Source organism: Girardinichthys multiradiatus, chromosome 19 (assembly GCF_021462225.1).
Source record: "Girardinichthys multiradiatus isolate DD_20200921_A chromosome 19, DD_fGirMul_XY1, whole genome shotgun sequence".
Lineage (NCBI taxonomy): Eukaryota > Metazoa > Chordata > Actinopteri > Cyprinodontiformes > Goodeidae > Girardinichthys > Girardinichthys multiradiatus.
This window is the reverse complement of record NC_061811.1, coordinates 40376540-40401160: the sequence shown is the minus strand read 5'-3', so window position 1 is coordinate 40401160 and position 24621 is coordinate 40376540. Positions and strand designations below refer to the sequence as shown.

The following is a 24621-nucleotide window of genomic DNA, read 5'->3' as shown; positions in this document are numbered from 1 at the left end:
ACGCCCGGGCTCTCCTCTGGGAAGGGTAGAATACCAACACCCCCTCCCCTTCTATGCACCCCCTCAAAGCCGACACGGAACAGCCTGCAAACCGCCCGGGTCTGTGCAGCAGCAGCGTGCACCGAAGCACAAACGCACAAATTAAAAGCAGTGTTACCGTTCTTTCCGCGTTGGGTCCTGCTGGATGCTGGGCTTTGTGGGCGCCATCTTCCTGTAACAATTAATTGGATCTCTTACTTTCCCTCCGCCTTTCCTTCCCTCCTCGACTCTCTATGTGGACATGGAGCCGCGGCGTTGTGCGGCGCCCTGACAGCAATGCGTCATGGTCGGCGTGTTAAGACAAAAGCCATGTCTGTGTGTGAAAGTGTGAACGTAGAGGATTGGCGCGTGCGTGCTCCCTGTGCATGTGTTTTTCCTCGGCTCGGCGCTCAGGATCGTGGAAACAACGGCTCGTGGGGACGAAGACAGAGGCAACGATGCGGTCGCACGAGCATTCCAAGCGGCGTGAGGAGGGGAACCGGATGAATGCCTCTTAAATGCAGCTGTCCTGGTTCTTTCTGTCCGTCTCTCTGTCTGTCATTCTCCGCACACGCATTGTTTCTTTGGCACTTCACAGGAATTTCCAGTATGCGCACCGGAGTAGAAAAAATGAAAAGCAAACAGGCGCGTCAAATCTCCCCAATCTAGCTGTTTCCGCGGTGTTTGTTTTGCACAGAATCCCCTTGGCAGAGCGTCTCCCTAGTCAAAGTCCTTCTGATTTTTTAAGGAGCACTTTTCCTTCTGGCTTCTGATGGAAAAAAGGGACACCCCACATCTCTAGTATTTTCTCCAGCCCAGGCGCAATAACGCTACACAGTAACATCTGGACTCAGCATGTGTGTGTCTGTGTGTGTGTGTGTGTTTTTATATATTAATGTTTGGAAATGTTATTTTCCATCTCTAATCGCATTCCCTTTGAGCTGACAGTGTTCACTCATCATCCTAATCAAAACTATTTTACCAAACTAAACTAAAAAAAAAAAAAGCATGGTATAGTTTCAGTTACTATTTTGTAATTCAAATTTGAAAACTTTAACACACAACTTTCGCTCTTTTCCACCTTTGCGATGAAATAAACGCACCACAGCAAAAGTCACCCTTTTACATTCCAAAGCCAAACTTTATCCTGCTGCCTTATTGAGGTACAATAAATGTAGATAAAGATCATGTCAATTTCAAATTTTTAGAAGTGTATGCAAACAGCCCAAGATACATGGAAGTCTGAATATGGACAACACATTCTCAACCATGTACTCACTGTCTGTGTTTTAGATTACTGAGGTATATTTTTCCCAAGGCACAGATGTTTGCAAATCAGTAATAGCTTATCTTCCAACAGAGACTCCAACCTGCTTTACATTTCTTCCAAACGTATTTAAATTGCATCTTTTTTGATGTATAATTCATTAGAACCTATTCGGTGTACTGTGTGATTAACCCCAAGGCTGCAGACCTGTAAGCCCAGAGCCCTCTCTCTCCCTGCACCAATGACCTGTCAAGGTCAGAGGCATGCTAGGTATTCTCCACACAAACGTATCGTGCTGCAATGCTGAAAAATTCAGACTGTAGAGAGAGAAACGTGAACTCCAGTTGGCCGCCATCAGGAGCCCAACGCCCACCGTCGATCAACATGTGCCGCAAAATTCTAAGAAAAGCCACCAACACATTCTTTCACCATGCTCCTTCATCATTTTGCTAGCTGCTGCAAAACTCTAAAACAGAACATTTGATTAGATTATTTTACTGAACTCTGCAAAAGACATTATTTTTCAAAAGCAAGCTACAGGTAGTCCACAGTTATTCATGCCAGTATTGAATTTTTTTTACCTACATATCTAGATATACCAGAGAAGAATTCAAGCAAACACAATGCTCTGATTGCAAAACAATCCAAAACAGGAAGGCCACAGCTTTGACAGCAGTTAAATCTTTCACCGATCTGACCTGACTGCCTTTAATCCTGGACAAACTCATGCAGCAGATCATTTTGAGGAGAAGAAATAGAGTTTAAAACCTAAAAGTTTGTTGTTGTTTTATTCATCTTTGAACTCAAGATGTCTGTGCTCCTGCTGTTAGTTTATCAAGTCAAACTACAGCCGCTAGAGAGTGATTATATTTTTTTATCCCCAGGTTAGTGAAAGCCACTTGTCTCTGCATCTCAACGCTGCTTACTGGGAGTAGTTGAACAAAGGCAACGTGGATAATGGAGCATAATGTGTAAACATATTAGCTCCTAGCTGTTTGTTAGGGAAAACACAAAAAGCCCAGCTCGACGATGAGGCAATAAGGACATGAGCTGCAAAGACAAAACATGGATCTACTGCTGTTGGAAAGCCAACAAATATTTGACAGAAAAGCAAACAATTAGATAAGATCCTTTAGACAATTAAGGATGTGACCAAGGGTCTTTAAAGCCTCTATGAGGATTCTGACAAGCCATTGGTACCCAGATGACAATATAGTAAAATCCCACTTACGTCTGGGCACAAACACAGTCCACAATCCAGCATTCAACACAGAAATTCCATATGTACTTAGACACTTGAAATAAAAATATAACAGTTTATTCGCTGGCTGTTTGTAGGTTAGAGAGGTAACTGCTGTGATTTATGGAATAATTTTTTCCATAGCTCTTAGGCTTAATACCCATAGTGACAAGGATAGGTTTTGTGTATTTAGGCAGTTGACCTGGTGAATGTATAGTAAAACAACACTGCTGCTTATTCATCTCTCTGGTTTGGCAAATATAGTTCTTAACTCCCCTTTTTGCCAAACATATCTTTAAACAAAAATAATATTGTTAAACACTTTTCAATATGGTACATAAATATATGAATTATTTTCCCAATGATCAATTTCTATTATGATTGATTAACAGTTTTAAAGCTGCAAAAGCCCTCTTTGGTTTTCAGTTTTGTAGACGAGAAGATAAAACTGGAAATGGATGGAAACTAAATTATCTGGAATTCCTTAATGTTCAGATGGAGATGCAAAATTAAAATGTAAATTATAGTCATGCTATGAAAACCTTTTTACACATCCACTGAGTTAGGGATGTCCCCTGCTCCTGATCAGACAACATTTAGGCTATATAGCAGAGTTCATAAAATATCATTTGAATAGCTACAGAACTGAGTTGAATAAAACACTATAAAATACACACTGAACGCCGTTTTCTAAATTTTTATGTGCCGTTTGATATTTTTTTTCATTTTGCTCCCATTAAGCAATGTTTAAATGTAATTTTTTTATTCCCATAACTATAATGCTACAGGTCGAAAGTCTTGTTGAGTCCCCACTAACCTTTGCTGGTATGCTGAAATTCCTTGGACACCCTGTGGAGTCCCGTTTGTGGCTCCGGGTATCGGAACCGGCACCCGACCTACAGGGGGTCCAGTCACCATCCCAGCGGCTCCACCTCCTCCACCGCCAGACCCTACTCCTCCGGTTGCCGAGGCCGTCACCTGGACACTGAAATCCGGGAAGATCCTGATCATGGTCCTGGCTGGCTCCGGTGCGCTATTTACTCTTGCTTTTATCAAGTGTCACTGAAAACTGGGATCACTGGGAGAAATGGGTATTTCTCTGACCAGTGAAATTCAAACAGAAACAGCAATCTTCTTTTCTTTCTTCCTAGCTAATCTCCAATCTAACTTTGAAATTCGGATCCTGGTCCCAGTGCGTAAACAGTCAAAACTCGATCGGTTGTAGAAATTACTGTGTATAAAATCATCAACTAAGTACTGCAGATTATTATTGTTATAATTGGTACTAATATATCATTTTCTTCTTCTAATTCTTCTTTTCTTCGCTCTGTTCTTCAAAGAAAGCCATCCTGCCACTGATTATGATCCCCAGTCCGGCGCGCTGTTTGCAACCTCTCCTTTTCTCTCGAACTCAACAAATGTGAGAAATCATTTCACCGATGAAAGCATAATAGGACTGTGGGATAACTGACACCGGAGCCGGGACAGGAGACTTCTGCTTTAGGCAGGCGCCGCAGCCGGAGCCCCTACCGTAAAAGGCATCCCGTTCCCGGATCTTCCTCCCTGTGGTGCCTGCTGGTTGCTCAGTGACAGTGTGTGGGAGCGGGGAGCGTGGAGCAGACAGTCGGTCAGTCACCAGCACCAGCTCGCCAATGAGGTGCTACACAACGATTCAGCGTGTGTCGGTATGTCGATGAGCGACTGCGTGTGTGTGCGTATTTAGTGTGTGCTCACACAGACGGCAGAGCCAGAGAAGGAAGAGCGTAAACTGTGCAGCTGGATGAAATTTGTGTGGCTACACGACAAAGAACACAGCTGTAAACTGCACCTTTATTCTAATCTGTCTATCTATATCTATCTATCTATCTATCTATCTATCTATCTATCTATCTATCTATCTATCTATCTATCTATCTATCTATCTATCTATCTATCTATCTATCTATCTATCTATCTATCTATCCATCCATCCATCCATCCATCCATCCATCCATCCATCCATCCATCCATCTATCTATCCATCCATCCATCCATCCATCCATCCATCTATCTATCCATCCATCCATCCATCCATCCATCCATCTATCTATCCATCCATCTATCTATTCTCGTAAATGGTGGATGTATTAAGAACACAGTATTTGGAATACATGGGAAGAGTTGTAAAATTTTTCTGCATCTGAAAATGAACAGCTAAGTCTCTCAGATACCACTGCTGTTTAGGTAACGCATTACTATAAACTCAATGAAAGTAAAATATTAATGTCAGAAATAATGACAGCAGCGGGAAAACATACACATCAATGTCTGGATTTCACCTCGTGTTGAGTTTGTGTCACCTTCCTTAGGGAAGGAGAAGTAAATGCTATTGCAGAGGCAAACACCTGACATCTCTGTTAAGGAGATTGGTGATGTGTGCTTTCTGGCCTCAGTGATGTTAAACAGTGAGACAGAAGGTCTTTTCACTCTAATGTGATCCCAGCAGATGAATACGCTCATCTATCCTTGCTGCGCTCTCTGAGCTGCATGTGTGATCGGACTCACCAATAAAGTCATACTCAGAGGAAGTCTCTCTCCACCTGTCTCCTCCCCTGTGTCGCTCTCTCTCTCTTCACCCCAATCAGTTTCTCACAAACATTCAGGAAATCTTTCTTCATTTACTTATATTTATTTTTACTATTACATAATGGCCGTTTGATGGCATGAGAGGCACAGGATTTGCTGGTCCTGATCTTGGGGAAAAGCAGCAAGTCGAAAACAGGCTTCTTTTGTTTCTGATGAAATTATGCGTGAGGAGACAGACATTGTCAAATATTGCCAGTAGTTTATTCTGCCTTTGTCCTTACTGTACTGCTGCTTTGTGTTGCTTATCCAATAAAGCTTGTTCTCCAGCACCAGGCCAAGGTGCTTATAGGTGTCTTCAGCCTCCACTTCCTCTCCCTCAATCTCAACTGGCCATGGGCTTGGTTTGGACTTCATAATGTCTTTAAAGTATTGTTTCCCATGGACAAATATGGTATAAAACTCAAATTTGCAAAGCACACAATACACCAAAAACACCAGAATAACATTTCTACTTTAGTCATGTCTCAAAGTTTACAGTCAACAGGCTCTCAAGGCAAACTGAAATACCAAATAATCTTTAGGACAGAATAACCTGTAGTTTACCAAAAAATAAATGGTAGTTCGTGTCACACAGTGAGTGCTGTTTTTACCTGCAACTTTGCCTTGCTCAAAATATTAAAAAAAACTATAATACTACCTTTTTTTAAAGTTGCAAAGATTTTTGTGATCAATGGGGAAAAAAAAAGACTTTTCCAGTGATTATTGAAAACGGTCTAATTTTCAACATGTTTTTATTAAAATGTAATTAAAAAAGAGAAACATTTTTAATTGATACACTTTATATGTTTTATTATCTTTTAAAAGTTGCCCCTTTAATTTCCTATAAAAAACACACTTTGTGGGTGAATGAGAATTATTTCAAATCTAAATCTGCAGGGGATATGAATAATTTTAGGTTTGATTGTAATTAACTGGATGTGGAGCAGCTGGGGGAGATCAAAACCAGAGCAACTGAGAAAGGATGGCTATAAATGACAATGTAAACATGGGAAGTATCTATTAAAGATAAACATTGGAAAATGCAAGAACATGACTGAATACAAATCACATTTACAAGTGCAACAGTTAATGACATAAAGACCTCATAGTGCACCTTAAAAAAAGGCTGCCCTCACCCAACCATAGGGCTGATACAGCACCCCTGTATCAAATTAAGTATATCTCCTACTCAGAATTCATGTTTGAAATATTAGGAATGTTTACCTATCTGTTCCAAATTATTTTTCTGTTTATGAAATTACCCATCTAAAATACAAAATATACAAATATCTGAGGGTCTGCACGGTGGTGCAGTTGGTAGCACTGTTGCCTTGCAGCAAGAAGGTCCTGGGTCCGATTCCCAGCCTGGGGTCTTTCTGCATGGAGTTTGCATGTTCTCCCCGTGCATGCGTGGGTTCTCACTGGGTACTCCGGCTTCCTCCCACAGTCCCAAGACATGCCTGTTCAGTTAATTGGTAACTCTAAATTGCCCCTTAGGTGTATGAATGCGTGTGTGCATGGTTGTTTGTGTGTTGCCCTGCGATGGACTGGCGACCTGTCCAGGGTGTACCATGCCTCTCGCCCATAGACTGCTGGAGATAGGCACCAGCTCCCCCGTGACCCACTATGGAATAAGCGGTAGAAAATGACTGACTGACAGACAAATATGTGAGAGAGATAAGTTACAGCACAATTTTTTTTCTTTAGCAACCAGTTGTTTTGTGCTAACCAACTACTTTGCTTCCGTCACATAAACCTATTTAAGTTGCAACTTTCAGAGAAAATAGACATTCAAAAATGGATTGAAAATACAAAGCAAACAAAAACAGATGACACTTTGGATATATGTTTGACCTCTGAACAACTAGGTGCTGTGGACTGCATTGAGACATATACTATCATACCGTGCCCAGTTGTGTTCAGCCTAGCACGCACATGAACCTTCCGCCAGTAGACCCGGGTGAGAACGCAGCAGCACCGTAACAATCCACCAGCTGTTTCCAAAACAGCTCCACAGGCTCTACTTTTTGCCTTCAATGCAGAAAGTTTTAAATGAGGAACAGTGTATTTACTTCTTTTGTATTTAGCAACTGGAAACAAGGTACAGATAAGGCTAAGGGTCTAGCAGACATGCTAACAAGTCAGGACATCAGACATGCATACCTCTTTGGAAAATAAAGAGAATTTCTGTGTTTAATGTGTAACGAAATTTCAACACTGGCAAACTTTAACCAGCTCTGTCAAAACCACGCTTCCAGACAATTAGCAACATAGGTGTATTTCTTACTCAACAGAATTACCATTGAGAATATCCATGAAATAGACAATAAAAAACGTTAACCTACTACTTGGTCAGCCGACTTCACTTTAAACAGACAAACAAGCTTGTCTAGACTCATTGCACACTTCTCAATAACACCAAATACACATCACATGACTAACAAAACAAAAACAGAGTTCAGGCGGGCGACCAGGAGGTCGTCCCGAGCAGAAACAGAGTTCAGGCGGGCGACCAGGAGGTTGTCCCGAGCAGGCACAGTGTTCAGGTGGGCGACCAGGAGGTTGTCCCGAGCAGGCACAGAGTTCAGGCGGGCGACCAGGAGGTCGTCCCGAGCAGGCACAGAGTTCAGGCGGGCGACCAGGAGGTCGTCCCGAGCAGAAACAGAGTTCAGCCGGGCGACCAGGAGGTCGTCCCGAGCAGGCACAGAGTTCAGGCGGGCGACCAGGAGGTCGTCCCAAGCAGGCACAGAGTTCAGGCGGGCGACCAGGAGGTCGTCCCGAGCAGGCACAGAGTTCAGGCGGGCGACCAGGAGGTCGTCCCGAGCAGGCACAGAGTTCAGGCGGGCGACCAGGAGGTCGTCCCGAGCAGGCACAGAGTTCAGGCAGGCGACCAGGCCTGCACCAAAGACGTGGAGGCCGACTGAGCAGAGTAGAGAGTACCTCCCAGACATTCTGTGGAACTCCAGAGGCGTGGAGCCTGGCGCACCCTTGGAGGCAGAAGCTGAGGCGTCAGCCGGACCCTCAGTGGCATGAGCTGAGGCGTCAGCCGGACCCTCAGTGGCATGAGCAGAGGCTGAGACAGAGCCTGGCGAACCCTCAGAGGCGTGAGCAGAGCCTGGCGAACCCTCAGAGGCGTGAGCAGAGGTTGAGGTGTCCCCGAGACCCTCAGTGGCGTGAGCAGAGGCTGAGGCGTCGCCGAGACCCTCAGTGGTGTGAGCAGAAGCAGAGGCGTCGGCCGGACCCTCAGTGGCGTGAGCAGAAGCAGAGGCGTCGGCCGGACCCTCAGTGGCGTGAGCAGAAGCAGAGGCGTCGGCCGGACCCTCAGTGGCGTGAGCAGAAGCAGAGGCGTCGGCCGGACCCTCAGTGGCGTGAGCAGAAGCAGAGGCGTCGGCCGGACCCTGAGTGGCGTGAGCAGAAGCTGAGGCGTCGGCCTGACCCTCAGTGGCGTGAGCAGGAGCTGAGGCGTCAACCTGACCCTCAGTGACGTGAGCAGGAGCTGAGGCGTCGCCCGGACCCTGAGTGACTTGAGCAGAGGCTGAAGCAGAGCCTGGCGAACCCTCATCTCTGGGTTCAAAGGCCAGAATGAGGACAAAACGTTCCTTAAGTCCCTCAGGAACAGGGTCCAGCGGCGCTTCCTCCTCGAACCCCTGGTCGCAGGGTTCTGAAGCCAGAAGAAGGACCAGTTCCTCACTGAACCCCTGCAGGCTAGGAACAGGAGCTGAGGCGTCACAGACACCCTCAGTGACGTGAGCTGAGGCGTCGCCGAGGCCCCCGATGACTTGAGCCGGGGCGTCCCTTTTACGACTTCCTCTGCGACGTGTGTCTGGCCTGGAGTCAGGCTGTGGTGTGTCTGGCCTGGAGTCAGGCTGTGGTGTGTCTGGCCTGGAGTCAGGCCTGGAGTCAGGCTGTGGTGTGTCTGGCCTGGAGTCAGGCTGTGGTGTGTCTGGCCTGGAGTCAGGCTGTGGTGTGTCTGGCCTGGAGTCAGGCTGAGGCTGTGGTGTGTCAGGTTGAGGCTGTGGTGTGTCAGGTTGAGGCTGTGGTGTGTCAGGCTGAGGCTGTGGTGTGTCAGGCTGAGGCTGTGGTGTGTCAGGCTGAGGCTGTGGTGTGTCAGGCTGAGGCTGTGGTGTGTCTGGCCTGGAGTCAGGCTGTGGTGTGTCTGGCCTGGAGTCAGGCTGTGGTGTGTCTGACCTGGAGTCAGGCTGAGGTTGTGGTGTGTCAGGCTGTGGCTGTGGTGTGTCAGGCTGTGGCTGTGGTGTGTCAGGCTGTGGCTGTGGTGTGTCCGGCCTGGAGTCAGGCTGTGGTGTGTCTGGCCTGGAGTCAGGCTGTGGTGTGTCTGACCTGGAGTCAGGCTGAGGTTGTGGTGTGTCAGGCTGAGGCTGTGGTGTGTCAGGCTGAGGCTGTGGTGTGTCAGGTTGAGGCTGTGGTGTGTCAGGTTGGGGCTGTGGTGTGTCAGGTTGAGGCTATGGTGTGTCAGGCTGTGGCTGTGGTGTGTCAGGCTGAGGCTGTGGTGTGTCTGACCTGGAGTCAGGCTGAGGCTGTGGTGTGTCAGGCTGTAGACCTGGTTGTGGATCTGGCGTGGGCTGCTCTGCAGCAGCATCAGCAGCAACAGCTCCCTGGAGTCCTGGCGTGGGCTGCTCTGCAGCAGCTCCCTGGAGACTTGACGTGGGCTGCTCTGCAGCAGCAGCAGCAACAGCTCCCTGGAGTCCTGGCGTGGAAGGAGGTGGACGACAGTAAAACTGCCTTACGTCAGCCTCATAATCCCTCTCCATCTGCCTGATTCTGTCCATAAGCTCAGGAGAGGAATACATGAGGCTGGTCTTCCTGAAGCTTTTTATCTGTTGTGCGTAGAACCTGAAATGCTGCTCCAGCTCGTTAGGTGTTGCCTCAGAACACCGGGCTGGAGCGAGCGCAGACGGCATGGGCGGAGGTGCAGCGAGCCTGGAAGACAGTGCTGTGGCAGACGAAGATGCGGGCTTACTTGCCGCAGCGCTCACGTAGGCTGGCTGGGAAACCACTTCCTCCCCAGCCGAACCACAGGAAGGTGCTCCACGCCGGCGTTTCTTGCAGCGAGAGGAGGGCGAGGGCTTCACTGCCGGACCAGAGTGCGCAGCCAGGGGAGCAAGCGGAGAAAGGCGACGAAGGGGACCTGTCCCCGGAACTGGAATCGCCAACCTGGATCCATCATAAGCCGACTGCGGCGCTGACAGCCCCGCAGAACGGCGCAACAACTTCTCCGCCTCCCGAGACAGGAACGTAAAGAGTTCCACCGCATCGCGGCCAGACCCAGGACCAGCAGGTGCGAGTTCCATCTCCTCCAGCAGAAGTGGAGAGGGCACAACCTCCAGGTTGGTCGGCAGATTGCTCATAGCCTCCTCCTTCTGACGCTGAACCCAGGAATCCGAGGTGTCTGCCTTCTGCGCGTCCGCGGGGTCCGTGGTTGGCGGAAACATTATGTTATGGTTTGCCAGATACAGGACCCCAGAATGCAGACCAGAAGGCAGCATGACGGTAAGTGTAAAAGATTTTAATGACAAAAAACAAAAACTCACTCACAGCAGGGGGCAGGAACAAAATAACGGACGGGCAGGCGAGACAGGCATGGCATGATCCGAAAACCAAACTTGACAAAATATGAACAAGATGACAAAACAAAAGCATGAGTCAAAACCTCAACTGTGAAAAACATAAGAAACCCGAAACCAAACACCAAACAGCCCTACATCATGACAAAGGATGAGTCATCAACAGTGGGCATTACACATTGCTGGGGGGAGCTTGGCAGCAGCACAAAGTAGCTTACTGAGCTGCATGCAGTGTTCCTTTTAAGGCAAAATGAGAGCATCCATAAACTACAGTTAATACGGAAAAGAAGATGGGGAGTCCACGCAAGAACAGTGGTATGTACAATGTCTTCATTTGCATATGTTCAGCTTCTCAAGTGTAACAGATACGAGTAGTTATACAGTGCATGTTTAGTGTGTTTTTACAAACATAATTAACGTTTAGATGTTACGCTCTCCATCTTCACCGCGGTACTTGCTGCTTCTATTGTCTGCGGCTTCGACCCGCCCACGGGTGACGTCACGGTTCGCGCAGAAGAACAAAGTATTCTGCGGTGCACTGTGAAAAGGTGTTAGTCTTTTAACTGGCGCCAGTTACCACCCCCCTGGTTCTGTTGCATCACTTTGGGAGTTACTTTGCGCTTCTTATTAGGCCTGTTCTCTGTTTGAATGTTTAACACTCTAACTTTGCCTTTTCCTGCTCTGACTGAACGGACACGTGTTTCTCACACAACCTGAGCATCTCTACGAGTCTCCTGCATGGAGAGATTCTCTGTTATGCAATGCATGGTCACTTCATACTGCACGCTAATATGGAGGTTGTGAAGAAACAACGACTTAAAAGTGTGGTCTTCTTCAAAACCTGGAGCATAACATCCCTGAAAATAAGCATTCTTCAAACGGTGGAAATATTGTCGGGGAGGTTTTTCTTGTTTTTGCAAAACGGTCAAAGCATTAATAGCTTCTTCTCTATGAACACAGTTCTCTAAGAGCCTGGCAGAGAGCTGGATAGCTGTCACTAATTTCTGGAGAAAGAGTTTTTATGAACACATGAACACTCTTAGCTGTTGTTTTCCATATAAGCCTCAGCTTCTCACAATCAGAAGAAAAACACAAGTCAAGAAGACAATGTTCAACCTCAAGCAGGTAAGTCTCAATATTTGACTCCTGGCTACCTGGATCAAAACTTCTATGTGCTTAGCAAGGGATTCAAGCTGCTTATAACGGACACCATGCTTCCAAGGTGGACAATGTCCATTCGAGAAGTCATGCTGGTTAAGTTCATGAAATGGTAGAAGATCATGATCTAACCTCTGGGGAAGGAAACAAGTTTTCTCATGATTTAAATGAGAACTTTCTAATGAATTGACTCGTGCAAGTGGTGGTGAGTCAGGTTGGATTGAGTCACCTGAGAACCATGTGCGTCTCTCCTGGCCCCTAGGGGTCAACACAGAGTCAGAAGGGAGAGGGGTGCAGATTGGGTGGGCCTTCCACCCAATTGGACGAGTGGTGCATGCTGAATCCGGCACTTGGTCATCTTGGTGGTTGTTCACTGCAATGGGATTTGGCAGGAAACCACTGGAGACCATCTGACTTCCAACACTTCTGTTAAGGTCTGTGGAAGTAAGTTGAACACTTTGACTAAATTTAGAAAGGGAAGACTCTGATCTAGGTGCTGGATGTCTGCTGTCTGAGTCTGCCCCCTGCTGTGGCTGCTGTGAGTGAAAATGCAAATCAGGTACCTGAGAGGTGGGGGTCTGTTCCTGCTTTTGGGATGAAGCTGTCTTGAGCTCATCTGCCTTCAGGTCCACTAACTTTGCTTTAGCTCTCTCAACTCTCTCCTCGGCTTTTGAGAGCTCAAGCTTTGCAGCATTCTCTCTTTCAAGGGCCATCTGGTGGTCAGTCTGTAACTGAGAATATCTTTTAGCTTCCAGTTGTGATTTCTGCTGATACAACAAGGTAAGCAAAGAACATCTGAAATCAGAGCATCTCTAGTCGGATACTTAATGAAGTTTACCAAGTCCTGAATCCTCTCATCACATGCGACAAGGTCAAACTGATTTAAAACATCCCGCTCATCTGGAGACAAACGGTTGAGATCAGCAACAACAGTCTTCTGCATCTCCACGTCTGCTGAATTCATAATGGAGTTTGATTCCATCATTCTGGCAGACACTACAAAACAACAACAAAGTTATGAGAATTTTCTAAAAGCAACAATAAATGTATGTCCAGCTATATAATGTATCTTCTACTATACATATATTGGAAACATTTGTATGAGTGTAAAACAGGCCCAGAATTTGATCATTCAACCTGTGACTTATGACAACACTATGCTCTGTTACAATGCTACTCCTTTCGCTAAGGATATTTGTGATTTTAGCATTAATTTTTCACCTTTCTTTGGGAGAACTAGTGATTAGACACTACTCTTGACCTTTAAGGGAATTTTGTTTAAAAATGCAGAGAAAAAACAAAATTGCTACACCAAGTGTAATAATTGCAATTTGACTTTTGATTCACCCCGCTTTATGGCAGGGTGGATTAGATTAAATTTGGGATTTAATCTGGCAATAAAGCCTGTTCTTTCAAAACATAAAACAAACTATACAGTTCCTGAGTGGATACATGCATCAAAAATCCTATGTCGGATCCTAAAATTAACTGCAAAGTTAATTTAGTTTCAAATTGTGGCTGTACACAAAACACAGCCTCTGGATACAGATGTGCAGCAACTGTCTGGACAGTGAGGTTAACTGAAGTTAAACCAAGTCTCAAGTTATTGCTTACACAAGAAATCAGACTGAGTCCGAACATCTAAAATTTGCCTATGTAGCAGAGTTGATTGTTACTAGCACAGAGATATTGGAGTTATTAATTTTGTCGAAAGTCTAAAATTGTGAACTCCTGGAGTGTCACGAGTTATAATGTTCTCTTAAATATAATCAGTGACATATGATGTTAGAACTCTGATGTTTTGAGTCCTATTGCGACCAGTGACAGCTGGTTTTAAGCTAATCACTTGGTGCATCAATAATGTGCAGTTGTGGTTTATTCATTCTCATTTATGTACACTGTAAGCTGTTCAAAATAATGTTCACCCAGCAGGACGCCAATGTTGTGATTATGAATCTGAAAATATTATTTATTATTTAATATTAATAATTTAATATTTTATCAAATAGTATTTCGATCTGTTTAGGGTTATCCTTTGAATACCAGCCCAATAAGGCAGTGGTACTAGGACAACATCAAAAGGGTGAGCATAGCTCTTACATTATTGAACACCAAAACTCTGCACACACATGGAATGAATTCACACAATTTCTTAAAATACAAGAATTTATTAACAAAAATAAGTCAACTCAAAGTCAAACATATTTCAATCAACAAACTCTTTACTATGCTAAAATAATCCAACTAAACTACTAAGCAGCGTTAAAGAATAAGGAAGACTAATAGGCTATGTACAATATAAACAAGTTGATTAAAGATGGTTAAAACCATTGACCAAAAGAGTAATGCAACATTACCTGCAATGTTTATGTTTGAGAACCAAGGATTATCTTGAAGAATCTGGAAGTGAAGTTAAGTTAGTCTTGGAACTAACTTAGGCAATAATCAGCAAATGTTCACAATGCAAGATCAGATAACATATTTTAATAAAACAATCTTCTAAAGAAGGATCTGCTGAATAAAACCAACCTTCTGGATGACTAATTCTCAACAATGTCTCATTAGCTGCCTTTATTTATTAAAATATTTAAAGAAATATTATTAAGGAAATGGTCAAATATTTAAGGAAGTATTTTGGAAAAGAAACAAATCTTTCTGGAGAAATGGGTCTAAGTATGCAAGCATGTGTCCTTACCTGTTAGCAGTGAAAGCTAACAAAAGAAGCTTATAGCTTAGCACCAGAATCAAACACACACCTTTAAAATACCATCAATAAAAGGGTTAAAATGCATAAGCGCAGACGGCGCGTTGTGATCAATCTTCTGTGTTTAAAATCACCCTTCAAGTAAAGTTTGTCTTAACTTTAAAAACACACAAACACAGAACGTAAAACTGAGCATGTGTGCTGCAGATAGCCTGCTTGCAATAAGATAGCTGAGTTCAACACAAACAAAACCAAACTTCATAAAATGAACAACATTTAGATTATTTCATTCTAAATCACTTCTATCTCTCTGCCCAAAACCTGACCTTATGAACCGTGGTGAGGAAACGTTGTCCGGGGTGACGAGGTTTGAAGAAACATCCACTGTGAACAAATGGTTAGCTTCGGTTAACCATTTGTGATAATAACCATTTCTTGGCTGTGGATGAAAGACGGCTCGTTCTGTCTGCCAACCAACTGCATAATTACTGTAACCACGGTGATGCGGTCTCGGTTGTCCTCCTTCCAGACTGGTAAAACCGCTCCACTCGGCTTCGTAGAGACCGTCTCTGCAGGGAATTCTCTGGAACACAGTTTGCTTCTGCAGGCTTAACTCAGTGTATATGGTCGTTGATCGTATGACACCCTTGGATTCAGTTTGAAGAGTTTATGTCTTCAAACCAGATCCAGTTTGAAGAGTTTATGTCTGTTTGCCAGCAAAGAGACATTAGCGCGCTGTGCCTCCCCTGTCCCGATGATCAACGGTGTGGAAGAAATCGGACCATTGGGAAGGTGGGGGTATTATACGGGCATTAGCATTATGGGAAGTCCGCTGTTACCCCCGTTCCCCTTCTGAAGTTGTGCTGGAAGTCAGTTAAATGTCATTTATTTTGAAAGTTCCAGAAAAGTTTGTACCGGAGTTTTATTGTTGAAATCCATGGCTGTGGTCCCAACAAGAAAATAATGTCTCCTTAAACTACTGCACAACATCAGGTATCATTTGGATTAATATATTGGCATGTCCCTCATTATGTATTACCAGATCATAGGGTGAACCATTATGTGAATTTGACTGATATTAAAATCTTTGTTGGGCAAGTTTATTAAAGAGTAATTTGGCTTCTATAAACCTGTTTAAAAAGTTACCGTTTTGAAAACCATGATATATTTTGCCTCCATGGTTCAATTTACTTGTGTAAGCTACAATTACAACCTTCTAATAAAATGAAGAGAGGTACCAAACTGAAAAGAGCTTCAGATGTTACCTGCAACCCTTGCCACTGTCACGGTGGGGTTTTGGAGTGGACCGAAGTGCAGACAAGAGCTTGGAAGCAGCATTTCAAAAAGCAGTCTCTCAGCTTTAATCAAAAAAGTCAAAACATAACAAAAACACTGCAGGTACTGAACAGGGTCGAGATCCAAACACTTACATTACAGATACTGCAGGAACATGGAGACTCAAGGCAGGGACGAGGATAAAGGGTCAGGTTGTAACGCAAGGAACCCACAAAAACATAATGAAACAAACCAAGTAATATGCAGAGAGAAAACAAAGGCAGATAATCAAAGGAACTAAGGACAAGTGAGGCAAGGAGGCAGGAAGGCAGAGGGAACAGGTGAAGCTAATACAAGTAATTAACAAGACCTAAAACAAAACTATAAACAAAGATAAAAATAAAGCATAAGAATAAGGGATAAACATGAACTGAAGGAAACTGAAGGGAACATAAGAAACACCAAATCCAAGAACGAACAAGGAACCCATAAAGCAAACCAGATTACAGAGTAATGAAACCTAACACCACACAGACTGAACAGACAGGAAGGGAAGCAGAGAACACAAGGACTAGGATGTAAACAAACAAAATGTAAACAATAAGTAAACACAACCTAACCAGAGGGGCTGGAGAAATATGATAATTAGTAAACAAAACAAAACACAAAGTCCAAAATGTCACATCCTGACAGCCACATCAGCTTTCTGTAAATCAATGTAAAACAAGTCATCATCATTATTCTTTTTTCTTTAGATCCTTGGGTGTAGAATATATAGAGGAAATGTTTCCTAAGTCTGGGAATTTCATCTTCTAAAGTTTAATTTAGATTCTGGCCTCTCACATATTTTACCACAACTAAAACTCTAATCCGCATTCTGACATTTATAGCACATGACGTCAAATGTTCAGCATCATTTGTACTGACTCACACAGGATGCATTCTCAATATTTTATACTCCTCTAGACAACAATCCCACCAGGACCCCTGCAGAGACCCCAAGCTTTGCTTTGAGAACCACTAATAACCTGCAATTGTTTATTCTCCCCTTACACAAAGTATTAATAAAATGACCCAATCGAACTGATTAAATAGAAATACAAGCATACTGCTTGCTTCTCTGCCAGCCTGCATTTAAATTGGTTTGCAGCTCTAAACAGCAATTGCTTATGAAAATCATTGTTAGTGAGCCTCAGTATAGAGTCTGTGTGTTTATATGTGTTAATGTGTAACAAAATGAATGACCTGGAGTTCATGTAGGTGTCAGGGGAGACAAGCGGTATCCTGTTAAAGAATTAGGCCTTATCAGACTATATGTTTGATATGATGTTTCTCAATAACAATAACCATATGACTGCCAACTGAGTATGTGTGCAGTTTGTTGCTGTGTGAGTATGTGTTGCTGTCAATACCCCATAGATTCTTTATGGGGTATTGACAGTGGGAAGATGAGAGACACCAGACAAAACATTGCAACATTGAACAACTTTTTAGCTGTGCTGGTCTACTCTTCACAGCCAAACAAAGCCGGATAGGCTCTGTAAACTTGGAAAACCAGCTCTTGCTGAAACTGAACAAAAGGTTCAGAACGTGGCACAGAAAGGCTAGTATGACACTTACCTGCCCATTGTTTGCAGTTTATTGGGAAAAGTTTAAACTGTTCTATGCAGGTTCAAGAACATTTTTGTCAGTCTTTTAACAAAACAATTTCCATTGTGCCATTTTTCTATACCGTGTTCATCTGAGAAATGTGCTTTGAATGTAGATAAATAAAAATGATTTAAATCAAATGAATGCTACTGACGATACAATAAAACATCCACCAGTTAAAAAGTAATTAGTAATCTCAGTAGTTTTTGAGAAGTGTACTTTTACTTAAGTGCTTTTTTAACACCAGTACTTTTACTTGTAATTGAGTACAATTTAAGCAGTGTAACAGTATTTGTACTTGAGTACAAATTTTCAGTACTCTTTCCAACTCTGCAAAAACCCTGTTCCAACTTACACTCGGACCTCAAGCAAGGGTAGGACAGGAGAGGCAGCGTGCATGAATCTCTCCTGGCAGCTGAAGGTCTTTAAACTCGCGGGCGAGTATCAGACCACTACCTTCGAAAAATAGTTGGATCTAAAAGTGACTGTTAGAGTACTCAGCGTTCACTCATAAGTGGTTTTCTCCTGCCTGAAAGAGGACAGCATAGGAACTACCAACTTTGCACATCTAGTGTGCTGACCCAGTGTAAGCACCAATTAGCAGCTATGAAGCAGCCACAAAAGTCCTTTGTTTTGCCCGCACGAGGCTGAATGACCTGGATGACTTCACTCCTCATCTTGCTGACCACAAGAGACCTTTTTCTTCAGAACAGTTCACGTAAGAGTTGGTCAGAGAAATTAGCTTAGTATGTAAATAATATGAATAATAATAATGTTTATTTCATGATGTTTGGTTTTTACTTGTGTTTGTGTTGAGAAAACTCAGCTATCTAAATGCTAGCAGACTAGCTGCTCAGCTAATGTGAACAGGCCTCTCAGCATTGAAGCTATTCTGTGTTGTGTTTTAAAGTTAAGACAAACTTTATCTGGTTTATAAACACAGATTGGCCATAACGCGCCGACAGCGCTCATGAACTTTATTCCTTTTATTATTGGTATTTTAAAGGTACATGTTTGATTTTAAAGTGGTAACAAGCTATAAGTTTCCTTTGTCAGCTGCAACCCCTAACAGCTAAGGCTAAGCATGTGACTCAGGTGATGACTAGTTCAGATTCATTTATCCAGAAAGGTTGTTAGCTTCCAATCTAGGAAATAATATTTCTTTTAAAATTATTTTACTAAATGGGATAGTGTAGAAGCAATTTGATTTGTTAAATTGTGTTCTTGGCATAAGAAAGCATGTTTCTGCCAAAACACAAAAGTGATAGCTTTGTTTGGTCTGGGGACTGGGAAACAGTTGCCCAAACACAGATTGGACATTGGTGGGAGTGAAAAGATTAATGGGATTGTTTTTGTACAACAGTCACATAGCCTAGTTTTGGTAGCTGGCAGATGTGATGTTATTCCTGTATTCCCGGAATTGCTGCGAAGACTAATGTTATGTGTGCCAGAAGATGTGCATAAATCGGATTGTTACATTGGATTGGTCAAATGTTTCACATACACACCAATGTTATGAATCTCAGTAAAAACGCACTGTAAGATGAAGACATTTTTGTGCACCGAGTGACAAATAAACATTCCCCCTGTGAAGATTGGAAGGGGAGAGAATTCTGAGTTTTGTGTTTATTTGTTTAACTTTGTATTATTGCCACTGTATTCCACAATAGCTAATTAAACACCATTAAGAATCACTTATCCATTTTTCAGTTTATTCTTATTAGACTGTGGAACCCTGAATCTTCCCAAGTCGGGGCTCCACGAAGGGATTGACCTGAGAAACGTGGAACGTGGGGTGAATCCTCATGGAGTTGGGTAATCTCAGTCGTACAGCGACAGGGTTGATGATCTTGGAGATTGGGAAAGGTCCAACAAATCGGGTTGCCAATTTCTGGGATTCTACCCTTAATGGGAGGTCCATGGCGGAGAGCCAAACTTTCTGCCCCACCTGGTACTTAGGGGCAGGGATCTGTCTCCGGTTGGCCGTTCTTGACTGAACCAGTGACATTCTGATCATCGACCTCCTGGCCTTTCTCCATATTCTTTGGCACCTTAGGGCAGCCGCTTGGGCGGATGCAACATTAGCTTCTCTCTCCTGAACTGAAAACATGGGTGGCTGGAAACCAAACACAACATGAAAAGGAGACAAACCAGTGGCACTTGATTGCATAGAGTTCATGGCGTATTCAACCCAGGGCAAATTTTGTGACCACTTGGTCGGGTCAGACTCACATAAAATACGAAGTTTGGTTTCAGCTTCTTGGTTTGGTTCTCTCGGTTTGGCCATCAGACTGAGGATGAAACCCTGAGGAAAGACTAACAGAAATTCCCAACAAAGAACAAAACTCCTTCCAGAAACGTGACACAAATTGGGATCCTCTATCGGAAACAATGTCATTTGGGAGCCTGAAAACTTCTCGGGTCAATATCTCACCCATCTCCTTAGCAGATGGAAGCTTCTCCAACAGCACAAGATGAACCATCTTTGAAAATCTGTCAATTATGGTTAGTAGTACAGAGTGAACATTAGAAACCGGTAGACCTGTCACAAAATCCATCACAATATGTGACCATGGGTGAGGGGGAATTGGCAAAGGGTGCAACAACCCCGCAGGGGGGCGACGAGAAGGCTTGGCTCGACAACATTGAGTGCATTCAGCAACAAAGTCTTTGACATCCTTGACCAGCGATGGCCACCAAAACTGAGTACGAACTGTCTGAATGATTCTGCTGATTCCTGGATGACAAGCTAAACGAGAGCAATGACAAGACTCCAGTACCTTAGGGACAAGGCGTTCAGGGACAAAACAGCGGTCAGGTGGACATGATGGTGGGATAGGCAGATCCCTAATGGCTTCCTGGACCTCCCTTTCCACCTCCACTCGGAACACAGACAACCTGAGGGTTTCAGGAAGGATAAAATCCTCTTCACCCACAGACTGAGATTCTTCAGGCTCTTGAATCCAGGATAGGGCGTCAGGTTTGCCATTTTTACTCCCTGGCCTGTAAGACAGGGAGAAATTAAAACGACTGAAAAACAGAGCTCACCTAGCCTGTCTGGGGTTTAGCCGTTTTGCTGATTTCAGGTACTCCAAGTTCTTATGGTCAGTCCACACCATAAACGGCTCCTTAGTCCCCTCCAGCCAATGTCTCCACTCTGTCAATGCCAACTTGACAGCCAATAACTCTCTGTCTCCCACGTCGTAATTCCGCTCAGCCTGTGACAGAGTCCTTGAAAAGAAGGCACATGGGTGAACACGATCATTTTCACCTCTTTGGCTTAATACAGCTCCAACCCCAGTACTTGAGGCATCCACCTCCACAAAAAACTGTCTCTCTGGGTCAGGAGACCGTAACACTGGAGCTGACGTGAAGTGTTCCTTTAACCTATTGAAGGCCTTCTCTGCATCCTTATTCCACACAAATTTCACCTTGGAAGAGGTAAGAGCGTTTAGGGGAATAGCAACCAGGCTGTAATTTCTAATAAACCTCCTATAGAAGTTAGCGAAGCCCAGAAATCTTTGAAGCTGCTTGCGATCAGTTGGAACAGGCCATTCCAATACGGCCTTAACTTTGGAGAGGTCGACAAGCACTTGATCTGGGGAAATGATGAAGCCCAAAAAGGAAGTGGTAGTTATGTGGAACTCACATTTCTCTGCCTTGACGAACAACTGGTTTTGGAGAAGACGCAGGAGAACAGCTCTGACATGTTTTCTGTGTGTTTCCAGATCTTGAGAATAAATCAGTATGTCATCAAGATAAACAAATACAAATTGACCCACCATGTATCTTAGAATGTCATTGACCAATGACTGAAAAACTGCAGGAGCGTTAGTAAGTCCAAATGGCATGATCTTGTATTCATAATGGCCCGTAGGCGTGTTGAAAGCCGTTTTCCACTCATGTCCTTCTCTGATTCGGACCAGATGATATGCATTCCTTAGATCCAGCTTAGAAAATATCTTGGCTCCCTGGATCTGATCAAAAGTGTTCATGAGTGGTAAGGGATATCTATTTTTAACTGTTATCTCATTAAGGCCTCTATAATCAATGCATGGTCTCAATGAACCATCCTTCTTCCCAACAAAAAAGAAACCAGCACCTGCAGGAGAGGAAGAGGGTTGAATGTTCCCTGCCTTTAATGCCTCATCAACATAACTCTTCATGGCCCTGTGCTCTGGACCAGACAATGAATAGGTTCTGCCTTTAGGGGGTGATGTGCCAGGAAGCAAATCAATAGCACAATCATAAGGTCTATGGGGTGGCAGAGCTGTGGCCTTGATTTTATTAAAAACCTCCTTTAAATCATGGTATTCTTGCGGTACCTTGGATAAATCCGGATAGGTCTCCTCAATCTCATTCTCCACACTGACCTCCGTAGCACCAGACAAAAGACAGTCAGCGGAACATGACTGACCAACCCAAAACTTCTTTTTTCTTCCAGTCGATGTGAGGGTTGTATTTGTGCAACCAGGAGGCCCCTAGGACTACAGGAGGTTTAGGTGAATTAATGATCATGAAAGTTACTTTTTCTTGATGATTACCTCCAACTGTTAAGGTAATCTCCGTCCTGAGATGTGAATTGTTCATGCTGTGACCATCCAAAGCTAGCATGTTTCTTGTGTCAGCTGACGGAATAAGTTTTATGCCGTTCTTATTTGCAAATGTTTCGTCCATGAATTCAGTATCTGCTCCTGAATCAATAAACACGGCCCCCTGGAGAGACAAAGAAGAGGTTTGAAAATGGGCAGGAAACAAGAAGGAGGAGGCAGATAGTTGACTTCGGCTCAGTAGAGACCTCCCTTCCTCTGCTGGGCCTGTCCTTTTAGTGGACACCTGAGTGCTAAATGTCCCTTCTCTCCACAATGAAAACAGAGCTTGAATCGTCTCCGACGATCTTTCTCCTCAGGGGTAATCTTGGTTCTGCCCAATTGCATGGGCTCCCAATTGTCATTTTACTCAGTGAGAGGTGACCGACTCCTTCTCTCATACTGGTGTGCAGAAACCTGAGTTAATGATGAGCGACCCTTCTCATGGCGCTTCTCCTTCCTTCTCACTGCCAGCCGAATATCAATGCGAGCAGCCAAATCCTTGAGTTGTTTCAGGGAAGAAGGATAGTCACGAGTCGCTAGCTCATCCTTGATGTCTTTGTTTAATCCTTACATGAATGCATCCATTTGTGCTGCCTCATTCCAACGGCTCTCTGCAGCCAACAAATGAAAGTCAATTATATAGGTCGAGACAGGCTGATCACCCTGTTTGAGGGACAATAATCCTCTTGCGGCCTCACGACTTGGAATGACCGGGTCAAAAACTCGAATGAGTTCCTTGGAAAAAGTTTCATAAAGATTACAAGATGCAGACCTGTTATGCCATTCAGCAGTTCCCCACTGTTTTGCCTTTCCTGCCAGCAGAGATATAACAAACGCCACCTTGGAACGTTCAGTGGGAAAGGATGATGGCTGAAGCTCAAAATGAATTTCACACTGAGTTAGAAACGCTCGACATTGGTCTGAGTCTCCCCTGAACATCTCAGGCGGAGAGAGGCTTGGCTCCCTTACCTCTGCTGTTGTCCGTGTTACTTGGGCGTGGTTTCTTTGTGACAGTGGCGGCTCGAAGACAAGATTGCCAAAACATAATTTGGAAATTATTTCCTCCATGCCGGAACCCAACCAGAAAAGGGTCTCATCAACGTGTGTACGCCACTGTTGTGCTGGCGATAGGTCCATTTTTGGCCAGATTTTTCTGCTATGAATCAGAAAAAGGCAGACCCAAGATTCAGCCAGACACAGTACTGAAAGTTTAAAAGGTTTATTCAGCCACAGGAAAACGTCACACAGGTAACACTCCTCACAGCTTCCAGGAATCACTGAGACAGAAAGAGGGATTAGTGACTTGTAGTCTCCAGATTTTGCAGGGATCAGAAAAGTCTCTAACCTGCTTTTGTCTTGAGTGGAACTTGAAACCCAGAGGGGAAACCTCAGTGGGCGGCAGGCGGTGATCTCCACAGCACAGGTAAGAAGTGACTCCAGGCTGAATAATCCGAGGGCTAGGCTGGCTCAATAAGGACAGAAACAGGGTCAATGATCGGAACAAGAGGCATCAGGCAAGGGGCAGGCAGAGGCATAAACCAGATGCAGGAAACAAGGTCGACAACCAAAATCCAAATAGTCCGACAGGGAACAGGCAGAGGCACAAATCCAAAAAGCAAGGCAAGGTCAAGAACAATGATCAGACAGGAAGGAACGCTGGATATCTACTCACAGGAATGGCTTTCAAAAATCTGGCACCGTCTGCTTGTCAGAGTCAGTATATATCAGGGAAGACACAGGTGCTTGGCATTCCACAGATTGCACTACACCGCAGCAGCCACCAGGTGCATCTAATCTGCTGATTGCAGCCAGTGAGACAGGGTAGAGCAGACGTGCCAGAATCATAACATGAATAGCTTGTTGATTTTCTTTTTTTTTTTTTCATTTGCCAGCAAAATAGCATAATGTTTAATCGTCTCGTCATTGTACTTTGAAGACATGAAAAGAGCGGCAAAAAGCAGACAGACAATAGTATCTCACTGTTGGTCAACGGCAACCCCTTGTCAAAAGAGCAATAATAAAAATTATGTAAATATAAATGTATTCTTAAATTAGCTGATGATTTGTTGACTCTATGCCACTACCACACACCTGTACATGCAGACACTGTCAATGCCAGTGCATGTGTTTAAGCTAGCTGTGAAGTATAGTGGTACCCTGGCGCCTTGTTAGACCTGTCATCTGTACCTCTGGGGCTGAAGCCCAGATGTTTCCTGAAAAGCCCTGAATCTCATGAAAGATTTTTATGAAATGCAATAAAAATGTATTAAAAATATGCATTAAGGCTCAAAATGACATTGGACTTCACATTTTTATCTAAAAACAATCAAATTTGTTTCTGTTGTATTACATATAATCACTGCCCGCACCACCTAACCTGACTATGAGTCCTAAAATTTTTTTTTGTGCACATGCAACTCCCCGACTGCTCAACTATGTGATCAGAAAGAGGTGGACTGTTCAGTCCAGGGTCATTGGTCTGTCTTGTTCATTACTAGTGTTATAGAAAATTTCAGTGCCTTGCTTGATTT

At 44.0% G+C, this 24621-nt stretch overlaps 1 protein-coding gene across 2 annotated transcripts in view; it reads right to left on the bottom strand.

Annotated features, from left to right (window-relative positions):
- Positions 1 to 3877, bottom strand: part of LOC124855164 (neuronal PAS domain-containing protein 3) — a 613876-nt gene extending 609999 nt beyond the window's left edge. Inside the window, exon 1 of one of the 2 annotated variants that reach the window (XM_047344770.1) lies at positions 3343 to 3877. In XM_047344770.1, coding sequence (XP_047200726.1) covers positions 3343 to 3536 — 194 coding nt within the window. In that variant the 5' untranslated portion in view covers positions 3537 to 3877. Of the gene's footprint in view, positions 1 to 157; positions 806 to 3342 lie in introns of those variants that run through there. The other variant, XM_047344771.1, reaches the window with a different exon arrangement.
- Between the last annotated feature and the right edge of the window lie 20744 nt (positions 3878 to 24621).